Below are 12,131 nucleotides of genomic sequence, written 5' to 3'. Positions count from 1 at the left end.
GTAGAGAGTCTCCGATGGAACATTCAGTTGCTAAGCTATCTTCAACATGGCAGTTACTTATCAACAAGCGGATTCCACCACCGAGCCACACGCATTTTTGGAGCCCAGAAGGTCACCTGACAACTGGACCGTCGAAGAAGGTGAGGTACATTCCACCACAGGGCATCATCACTACGAGCAGCCCGGAGCATGGCACGATACCAGACTGCAGGTGATGCAAGTTACCAGCACCGATGATGCGGACGTCTCCGAAAACGAGTTCCTGGATCCCAACGTGGATACTGATTCTGACGCTGACCTGTATGATGGCCTGTGGGATGACGACGAGGTGGACTATGACGCGCCATCAGTGATGTGGGACCTATTTCCTAGGGAGACGGATGATTCTGATTCGGACGATGAAGATATTCCTCCTGACCCACCAATCCCCATCGAGGATAGTCCACCACCATCCCCTATCCTTATAGAATAATCCTAATTTCTATTCCTCATTCCTATTCCTTTCCTAGGAGTACACATACTGTTGGTTGGTGTACACAGGGCACTGCGTGGTTGGGGCAGTGTCTACTCTTCCCTAAATCTCATCATTCACAAATAATTGTACAATCACACAGACGATGGTCATCCTATCTTCATCGCTCATTCTCTTGAAGTATACATACTGAAGCCTATTCAAAATTGTTGTAAATATTTTGCTTTATTTGAAAATATATACTCTGGTTGCTATATACGGGTTGTGGCAGCATTTATACTTCCAATCCAATCATGTTCTAGTCATATTCAATATGTAGAATAAATTATATTTATAGTTTAAAATTGATTTCGAAATGTTATATCTGTATTTGAAAATGTAATGAAAATAATAATAATTTGTTTGTTTGTTTTTTCTAATTTAAAAAATAAATTCTGACAAAAAAAATTCTGCTCCTGTTTTTTTCCAACTATTATGCTGACATAACTACAAATTAGTCTGTTTGAAATGAAATACCTATCAGGTATTCACCTTTAAATTATAGTAGAACGCACATTTATGTGGTTAGCTGATCAAAGCAAAATTTTCCTCCTGAGTTGCCTGCAAAGAGAACCAATTGATGATGGTTCATAGAGAAGATAGACTTGCAATTATAGTGTATTTCACTTTATATATATGTGACGGATGATATCTGAGAGTGATAATACTAATGCGTGATGATAGAATCTGAGTAGTAATCTCAAGTTAGGAGTAATCTTTATATCTCCAACTTCTAAGGCACCTGCAATTGAGCGGTTGGGCTTCAAGCTATGATATCTGGGAATAAACTACATATCCTCAACTTCTAAGGTATTGTTAACTGAGCGGTTGACCCGCAGGGTCAAAAAATTTTTCGACCCGCGAATTAAATTAATTCGCGGCCGCGAATTAAAATAATCCGCGGATTAAATCGCGGATTCGCGGCCGCGGCCGCGAATCCGCGGATAATCCGCGGATAAAACCGCGAATCCGCGGCCATGGCCGCGGATCCGCGGTTTTATCTGCGAATTATCCGCGGATCCGCGACCGTGACCGCGAATCCGCGATTTAATCCGCAGAATAATTTCAACGGCGGTCACGAATTAATTCAATTCGCGTGTCGAAAAATTTTTGAAGCAGAGCGGAGCGAAGCGGAGCGAAGCGGACCACATCTGTTTCCTATCTTCATCCCGCGAATTATGATTCATTCAACGGATTGAGTCGTGATTCATTCCGCCGCAGTCGCGGATCCGCGGTTGAAACCGCGTCATAACTTTAAAACAGAGTGTATTTAATTTCTCACCTACATCGTAAACTTTCATCTATTCCGCGGATTATCATGGATCCGCTTACTATTCGCGGGCCCGCGACAGTGGCGATTAATCCGTGGATCAATTTATTTATTCTGTCACAGCCGTTGATTCGCGGTTGCTGCTTCATTATTTCAGTGGCAGCCGTGTAATTTGCTACGCGGATCATGATATTTGGGGCAGGGTGTAGTTGATATTCATTCTCAATTGTAAAAAATCCAATTTCATACAACTTTCGTCATAACTTTTTTCCTTGTAAAATCGAAAATATACTAGTTATTCAATGAAAATGTATATTTTCAGCTGTAAACCAGTTTCATATTCTACTACTAAGTGGAAATTTTCCAACTTTCAGACCTGAGAAGAAGAATCTCATGTCGCGAGACGATATTCCCCGGTGTACTACTACTACTACTGTTTGTATGAATAATGTAGCCCTGAAAAGGGCTGTTTTTTTTTTTGACCAGAAGGCCCACGGTTAGTGTGTCACAGGTTTGACACTATTGCATATTATGCATGCTGATACTCTTGTGAAATTTGTGAGCGGCCTTTCACATGCCTCACACCAATACTGACCCAGCTGCATCATAGAGACCGTATCATGGGTGTTTACATGTTGATACCAGCCACCGTTATTGTTACGTATCGAGTAAAATCGAAAACAGCACCAACATAACTTCTGGATACCGCCATCGATCGTTCTGATATTTACGTGGGCATCTGTCACACAATACAGATCCAGTCGATCTTCTAATGTGTCGGTGACGTTGAGCCATCGGACGCCGATCATTAAGGCGCCATCATCTTCAGATGAATCAGCCACAATACCTTCATCACTCAGGTCATCCTCGATGACATCCCCTTCAACAATCTCCTCGTGCTCCAAATCATTAGCATCTTCGTCGACTACAATATTTGCCTCGCCTCCAATAATTTCAACTTCCTCTTCTACAATTCCCTCTATGTTGGGAGCCATTTCATCCCCATTCAATGACTCTTCATCCGTCCAATTATTCTCATCATCAAGTGATATCCTAGCTAATACAGCGGCAATTTTTTCGGAATTCATCTCGATATGCTCTCATATACTGAGTGAGGTTCAGGATCGGGACTCGACTTTTATATGATTCGGTTGTGGTCGTAGTAGCGCCCCCCACACTACTCCCACTTCTCGCTCTATACGATTAAGAGAGGGGCATATGGCAGCCCAGTCGAATTCACGAGAGGTGCAGATCAGGAGACGAGGAATCCATGGTAATCGTACATCGACATACACCCAGATAGGCCCTGGGCAGACCTGTTGATTTAAACTCCATTTTGTTCATGTAAATCATTTTAGTGTATGTTGATTTATAAAATAAATAAATCCATTGCTACAATATTACTTGTATAATTTTTGGTATTTCGAAACTATTTATACAGCGAAGAATAAAAGATTCCACAGTTTTAGAAAATGTATAATGAAATTCAAATTTATTACATTCCACTTTATTTTTCATCAAGTACAATAATAATGCTATTACACTAATGAATTTTCATTGATCCACGAGTTGTGATTTTCGGAGAATCCGAGCCATTTTACATATAAACGACGTCCTTTTCGTTTCAAAACTCGCTCCACCAAATATGTATTGGGATCATGGGTTTTATTCAATTCCATACCATAGAAGGAACCTTTAATTGGCTGTCCGTTCACATCTTCGAGCGCATAAGTTATAGGATACGTTCTATTTACTTTTACAACTTTGAAAAGCTCAGTTGTAAAGTTTGCCGTATAACCTTTTTCGAATACGCCTTTAAACTTACTGATTCGCACCATATCTCCAATTTTAAATTCTTTTTTTTCGCGTTTTCCACGCTGCTTCTTTGATCTTGCATAAACTGTCAATTTTGTGGATGGTTTTACGTCTGCAGGCTTCATGCCAATGGTACGATGAACTTTGTTGTTATATTGACTGGTAATTATAGGAAGAATATTCAACCAACTGTAATTGCCTTGAAGTGAAAATTGTCTATGAAGCCAACTTTTCAACGTCCTGATGACTCTTTCCGCAATTGCAGCTTTTTTTGTACTAAATGTTGAGTAATGATTGATACGGTGCTCTCTCATTAGCGATGAAAATTTTGAATTATAAAACTCGGTACCGTGATCAGATTGTAAGTTCCTTGGGACATACTTCGCATCTTTCAACACACTCGCCATAGCTGCAGTAACTGAATCAGCTGTTTTATTTCTCAGCGGTCTTGACCATACATACTTTGAGTAACAGTTGATTACTATGAGGATGTACCTATAACCATTATTTTCTTTAGCATATGGTTGCATTTCCATCAGATCCATCTGCCACAAGTCATAAAATCCCTTTATTATTGTCATTCGACGGGGAAAATTACGACGCGCCGACTTATGTATTTCCTTCACAACCTGCCATTTTGCATCACTCATACTACTGCTGTATGGCTTCTTCGAAATGATGAAGTTGAGGATTCAGTTCGCTACTGTTCACGTGCAGGTTTAACGACTGACTGTTCAACTTCAATAACTCGCTCAGTAAAAGTATCAACCAACTCGGTTACAACACCAATTCGCTTTTCCACATTACTCAACCGATCAGCTAATGCTGAAGTGATGAGTGCATTTTTGTCAATGATGATTCGCAGTTCGGTATTTTTTGAATCAATGTTTTTTCTGACGTATCGTAGCGCTGGTGAAATGAATTCTTGGAAATAGTTCAGGGTTGATTCCTTGGCTTCTTTAATGTGATTGTCAACATATCTTTTAGTGACAGAGTCTTCATCGTCTACAGGTTCACCAATATTCTGTAGCCGCTTATTCTGAATGTCATAATCACCATGTGGTGTGAGAATGAATCCAACACCCGATCTTCCAACAAGTGGTTTACCAACACCACCCCTTCTACGCCCAAATTTATCAATTGTGGTATGCATAGTTAGATCGTCTGTGAGTAACTGAGTCAGCTTCATACATTGTGTTCATTATATTACGGTCAATAGACTAATCCTTCTTCACGTAACTCCTCAATTATGGCCAATATTTCATTATCGTGCCCGGTATGACCAGCCATTCGTGAACTCCAAAGCAATCGAAGGCGATCAACCAGTTCTTCGAGTTTATTCCAATAAACATAATCTATATGCTTATTTCTGATATATTTCTTTTGAGTGGGTATTTTTATTATGCCGGCACCTTCTCTACTGGGGTTCTGCAGTGGGTCTCCATTGGATAATAGTGGTAGGATTATTTCTCGATATTTCTTCCAATTATTTGATAATAGACCCTGTTTTCTTTCATTGTATTTATATGCTGCCTTCGTTAATTTGAGTATATCACCATAAGTGATCATATCGGAAGAGGGGATATTTCCCGACGGTACTTTCATGAATAATAATTTATATAGTTTTGGGGTACCCTGATAAGTGGCAATAGTTTTACCATTTTTCTTGAACACAATTTTCTCATTGATGAACTCCACATCAGCTACACCCATTTGTAAATTTCCCGTTTCAGTGTTCATGTGTACTCCAAAGACGGTATCGTATGAGGGATTTCCTGATAGTAACTTTTGTATGTGCTTTTGTACCTCATCACCATTATCAAGCACATTAGATGATTCTAAATCTGAAGTTGTCGATAAAGAAGCTTGAAGATCCTTCGAAAAAGCCTCTTCAAATTTCGGTTTTAGCTCACTTTTAACTATATTTTTGGCGGTGAATGGTGTAGCACTCTTTGTTGTCTGTATCACCTGATTTATTTGAGATGCTCCTTCAGTATTGGCAGATATTGCTTTCAAAGGAGTTATTATTGGCTCATATATTCTTTCGAGTGCTGATTGATCACCTAAGCGACTATTCTTGATATAATTAAATTTCTTCCGAACGGCATCTGTTGCTTCTATCAACTTTCTTTTCAAACACATTTCATCATCATTTTTTCTCTCCATAATGTATTCACTTCAAATGTGTGTGCAATGAAGTGTCGTCCACACTATCTAGCACTCGAATGATTCAATTGTTTCAAGAACGTCAAGGATATATGAAAGCATCAAATCCTTTTCGATAACGTCCATCTAGCACCTCTCGATCCTTATCAATTACTAAAAATCCATATTTATTCTCCCAACATCTCGCACACATATCTTTAAATTGCTTGTATGTCACATCTGGTGACACGTGGTCAGAAAAAATATGATTGAGATTCATATCATCTTGTTTGAACAGCACAATAAAATTTGCATTATCTCGAATCAATTGTTTCGGGACTCGTGAATATGTTTGGGCTAGATAGAAGCAATCCACATTTTTATGACGTCCCATACTGAAATATGATCGTATAACATCCTGTTTCTCACACATCACATCATCGAAAATGAATATTGAATCGGTTCTGGCATCCGAAGGCTCTACTATTTCAGTTGCATTATTGGCGAAAGTGTAAAATCCCAACCCTTCAATTGGAGCTAATACTTCACGTAAATACTCATATTTGGGTTGATAAAGGGACTTTGAATAAAGATAAACATTTGCAAATCGTAATCCTAGAGGGTGAGTCAGTAGAGAAATCATAACATTTGTCTTGCCGCAATTGGAAGGTCCGATAATCAGACCGCGAATGGATAGTGGAAGTAAGGATCCATGACGCTGTTTCACACCGCTTTCAGATCCGCTACCCACTTTTTCATCGAAATTATCGATGGAAAATTGGTGCTTCTGCTTTAGTATGCGCATTGTATGACAGTTGGAGACTATATAAGCACGTCTCCAAATCGATTCCTTTATTTAAATGGGGGTTATGAGACGATGCAGATCTCCTAAGCGGCATTCAAATAAAGCTGGTACGGGATTGGTCAATTCCCTCATCAATAGTCTACCTTTCGAATTACATTTACCTGGCTATCAGTATTGCGGCCCTGGCACCAAATTGCAGAAAAGATTGGCGAGAGGTGATCCGGGTGTGAATCAACTGGATTCTGCATGCCGAAAACACGATATTGCATATTCACAGGATCCTAACAATCTTCCAGCTAGACACAGAGCAGATCAAGAGCTTGCAGAAAGTGCTTGGAATCGATTCAAGGCAAAAGACGCATCTATTGGAGAGAAAGGAGCCGCTTGGCTAATTACGAATATAATGAAGGGAAAACGACGATTTGGTATGGGTTGCGAATTAGCAGCCAAGCAGTCACGAATACAGAAAAAAAAGGGTCCTACCAAGAAAAAAAAATCAAAAAAACTATTGAAAGATTCTAAGGTGACAGCTTTTGGTTCTGGAATCGTTAAGAAAGTGCGTGATGTTCTACACAAAGCGGGCGGAAGTGAATTTGTTGTCAAAAATTCTAAAAGAGCAGCTGAAATTGCACTAAAAGCAGCACGCAAATATACGAGGGCTGCGGGTGGGAAAAAGAAAATTCGCACACCGCGAATCATACCAATTCCTAAAATTGGTGGAATACTACCACTCATTCCAATTTTTGCTGGTTTATCGGCGCTAGGTAGTTTAGCTGGTGCTACAGCTGGCATAACAAAAGCAGTACAAGCAGCGAAAGCGAGTAGGGAACAATTGAGTGAGGCCAATCGACATAATAAAAATATGGAGGCAATCGCTCTAGGTAAACGAGGAAGCGGTATCTATTTGAAGCCTTACCGTAAAGGATTAGGAGTCTATTTGAAACCTCAAATTTCAAAAAACTCATAGATTTGCTACCTCAAAGAGCTCTCTCCAACATCGACCTCAACTATCATGCTAAGAAAATGATGATTCCATATTTTCGGGGGGTATATATGCGTGACGATTTGCCAAAATCGGGACCACTCCGATATGAATCTGCCGTAGTAAATTTGGATAGTCGACATGGTCAAGGGACGCATTGGGTAGCATACAGAAAAAGCAGCACTTCTGTGAAATATTTCGATAGTTTCGGTGATTTACCCCCTCCAAAAGAATTGATTCACTATTTTCATAGGGGTTCAAATCCTACCACTATTATCACATATAACTATGAGCGTAAACAACAATTCAACACAGTATGGTGTGGTCATTTGTGTTTGGAATTTCTACAGAGCAAGACATGGAGATAACACCAGCGCAGGACAGGGAAAGTATCAAGAGGATGAGTAATTCATTGATCGCATATTCCAGAGTACGCACTTTACGAGAAATGAGTAAAGAACAACTCGCTAATATGCCGAAAGAGGTGTTGATTGGGTGTGCATCGCATGAAATTGCATCTGTATGGGATAAGTTACCACAAAATCTACAAAATGATATTGATGTCTTAAAGTATCAGTACTGCCAAGACCATCAGAATGATTCCAGCGGCAACAGCAATAATTCCGATGTGAATGATGGGCCACCTACAAGAAAAATTTTCTGTTGTTATTGTAAAGTGAATGATGTGAATGTAGTCACACATAATGGGATGGATCATCTGGACAGACCACCTAAAAAACGACGATTACTCCACAATTTCTGCTGCCAGCAATAAATTGACATGAGTCAGTGAAAATTCATCAGTCATGTCACGCACGTTTTCATTGTCGGGACACTCTAGCGAGTTGAGCGCCAACTTCTACCCACCCATCGAATTGGATAGTGGCGCTAATTATGGTCTGGGCTTACACGGTTTCTATTCCTACAACTCCATATTCAATGTGGATGTGAAAAATAATATTATCGCCTATTCTAAAGAAGCTAACTCACCTCCTATCATTATAAAAATTCCACCTGGAGCATATGAAATTGATGAAATCAATAAGGTGATTCAAAAATTCATCAAATCCAAAGAAATGCAATTGGAAAATGGAGCTGAGGAGAATATCGATGGAGTATTTCTCCTACACGCAAACAACAACACTCTGAAATGTGAAATGAGGTCGAAATATTACATCCATCTCAAACATGAAAACACTATTGCCGAACTTTTAGGGTTCGAAGCCGATGTGTTTGGCATCGATGAAACTCATGAATCAACATTGCCCGTAAATATCAATAAGGTGAGAATTATTCGTGTGGATTGTAATGTCACAGCTGGAGCATATTCAAATGGTGATGAAATCCATAGCATCTTTGAATTTGATATTGATGTAGAGCCCGGTTACAAACTCACCAAGGAACCGCAAAATATTATTTATATGCCAATCCAGCCTGGCGGTCGTAAGTACCTCGACAATATCACTTTACGCATATTGGATGATAATGGTAATCTAATCAATTTCAATGGTGAAAAAATAATAGTTAAATTGGAATTGATTAGGATATAACGATCATCATTTCTCATATGTTGATTCACAACATCGACGACCGTCATAAGTGTATCACAAAAATGAGTGGTGGAAGCATCGATAAGTTTGGTCGTAGAAGTAAGGCAGTTTCAAATACTGTTTTGCGAGGACAACCTGGAGTTGGTTTCAAATTGACTTCCGATGGAAACTTTGATATGGAAAATAAACGTTTGAAAAATGTAGCCGAGCCTAAAGAGAGTACGGATTGTGTTAATCGAGAATATGTTGGTTTTTACATCTCAAAGATCAGAGGAGAATTAGATTCTGATATTGATAAAATCAATTTGAGATTAGATGGAGTAGAAAAATATTCCGCATCAGTCAGGGAAGATCTCATTACGCTTGGGCTGAAATTAGTGGAAATTGTAAAAAAGTGTGAACATATGGAGAAGGATATCAAATCGATGCAATCTGATATGAAAAAACAACCCTCGATAAGCATTCAAACAATTGAGCAAAAACGATGGTGAGCGATGATCATCTGTGAAAAAAATCAGTATAAAGCAGGAGCTGAAGAAATTTTAACTCAGTATTTATCATTTCATAACGCTGAGCAGATGATTATAATTGATAAGGCTATTGATTTCACCATAATTTTTTCTAAAAAATGGGGTTGTGCTTTAAAAGCCAGCGATTACAGCAGCGGCAGCAGTTGAATCAGCGTAATGTATCAGGTGGAGACTATGATAATGTGCATTTAAAGAAGAGAAAATCTAAAAGTCGATTCATTCCACGTATGCCCGCCAAACGGTCAAGATATAGACTAAGCGCTAGTAGTTTACACTTTCTCAAATCTATTGGCTTGAAGGTGCGATATAAAAAATAGTAATAACATGGCGACCATAACCACAAGTGATAAGCTGGAGGTATTCGAGGAGCCCATCTTTGATCATTCCCTAATCAGCCTTCACGAGCATACATATAAACCGTATGGATCACCATATTACAAAAATTCAGATGAAATCCGAATTCCAATCAATTTTCAAGACCTTATACTCGATATTGCAGACAGTTACATTTATATCGAGGGGAAGTTCACACCATCTGATGACACGAAGCAGTGCTACCTATCCAATAACGCCCTCGCCTTCCTCTTCGACGAAATTCGCTATGAAATGGGTGGAGAGCAAGTGGCCGTTGTTCGAAAACCCGGCATAACTACCACAATGAAAACGATGATATCATTTGGACAAACACATGCAAATTCCCTACTACCAATAGGATGGGGTCTTGATGTGAACAAACAAGATATATTGGATTCCGTCAGCAATGTATTCAGCGGTAAATTACCCTTGAAGTATCTCATGGGTTTTGCTGAAGATTACAACAGAGGAGTATTGAATGTCAAGCAAGAGCTCATTTTGATTATTGCACGCTCATTCAAAAATTCGTTTATTGGAGAAGTCGATGCTCATTTGGAAATCAACAAAATAGAATGGAGAATCAGACACATCGTGCCGGAAGATCGTCAGAAACTGAAGCTATTGAACCGCATCAATAAAAATGCGAATAATGCAAAAGTAAAGGTGGCTTATCGTATATGGGACCTTTATGAATTACCCACACTTCGTGATACATCCTCAGATATTTGGGCCGTGAAGACAACCAACAGCCTCGAAAGACCTCGATACATCATCATCGGCTTTCAAAGCACCGACCAATCTGAAAATATATCAAAAGATGTGACGAAATTCATACATGCGAATATTAATAATATTCGACTATCTCTAAACTCTGAAGTATACCCATATGAGCGTTGGAATCTAGATTTTGACAAAAAGTTAGACTCGTCAGCCTACTATGCATATGAAAACTTCCAACGCAGCTACTACGATAAAGCTATGAGTGAGCCCATGATGGATATTGGTAGCTTTCGCAACAATCCACTATTTATCATCGACTGCTCTCACCAACCCGATGCTATGAAGTCATCTACTGTCGACATCAAAATAGAATTCGAAACACGCAAGGTGAAGTTTCCAGCAAACACCAAAGTATATGCACTCATCCTACACGATGCTGTTTTATCCTATAATGCCCTAAATGGCTCTGTTCAGACTGGATTGTAATAAGATTGACATGTAATTCACCATGGAGTATTCGATATTGATAAATAATAAAACACTCAATAATTATCTTCTGCCTTTTATTTACCAAACAATCAGATATAGACAAGCATGGATTGAAACATGATTTTATAATGTATACAATAGATTTCAAATATTCACAACACCGTTATTTGAAGATTCTTCCGGTTGTGGGTTGGGATTCTGTGGCTCCAATTGATATTTCTCTATGATATTCTGTGGTAGGTAAACGGATATGCTGTGAAGGAAATGCTTCAAGTCTGCTTCAATCATTAGCTCACAGAACTCATCCAAATTTCCGCTTCCATACGAATATTTATGGCACAGTGCCACACCAAGTTCATATTTCTCACTGAGCTCCAAAAGTTTTCGTACCTCTTCAGCATCATAACATTCACTTAAATCATAGTTTGATGAGTGAAGAGCGTCAAAACTCAAGTCGGCTAATTCCCAAGCCAACCTCCTTATTGCAGAATCCAAATTGACTGCTTCCGGCCACTCTTCGGCTGAATATTGCATCCACATGCTTGTACTCTGAAAATACACAAAATGCATTCATTAGTTTGGAAATTATGCTGCAAAAAAACACTCACTTGAAATTTTATCATGTTTGAAGCGCGGGAGCTAATCCATATTTTACATTAATATACCATATTTCTACTATTTACAAAGATATTGAAGTTATATTCAATCTAAAATATCGAATTTGACTAGTGAGCGTGTTTTAGCACCAGGATAATCCTGAGAACTTTGACCGATATATGTAAAAATGAATTTGGCTTTGGATGAATTCACTTCGTGAATCATTTCTTCCGTAAAATGTTCTGAGACACGTTTTGGAAGCCATGATTTAAAAGAAGTATTATTTTCCTCGTCCAACAAAACTACTTGAATGGATTTACCATATCGTGTGGATAGCATCGACATCTTTTCAATTTTATAACC

At 38.9% G+C, this 12,131-nt stretch overlaps 1 protein-coding gene across 1 annotated transcript; it reads right to left on the bottom strand.

Annotated features, from left to right (window-relative positions):
• Positions 1 to 5,886: 5,886 nt before the first annotated feature.
• LOC141486489 (uncharacterized) lies at positions 5,887 to 11,921 on the bottom strand. Its single transcript, XM_074184579.1, has 2 exons — positions 11,780 to 11,921; positions 5,887 to 11,720 (listed from the first exon to the last, which is right to left on the bottom strand). The coding sequence occupies exons 1-2, from the start codon at positions 11,792 to 11,794 to the stop codon at positions 11,316 to 11,318; spliced, it is 420 nt and encodes a 139-aa protein (XP_074040680.1). The 5' UTR covers positions 11,795 to 11,921; the 3' UTR covers positions 5,887 to 11,315.
• Between the last annotated feature and the right edge of the window lie 210 nt (positions 11,922 to 12,131).

The sequence above is a fragment of the Leptinotarsa decemlineata genome, unplaced genomic scaffold (genome assembly GCF_025532065.1).
Source record: "Leptinotarsa decemlineata unplaced genomic scaffold, Ldec_3_MD MMD2_tig00026354_RagTag_RagTag, whole genome shotgun sequence".
NCBI lineage: Eukaryota > Metazoa > Arthropoda > Insecta > Coleoptera > Chrysomelidae > Leptinotarsa > Leptinotarsa decemlineata.
This window is presented reverse-complemented; position numbering and strand designations above follow the sequence as displayed.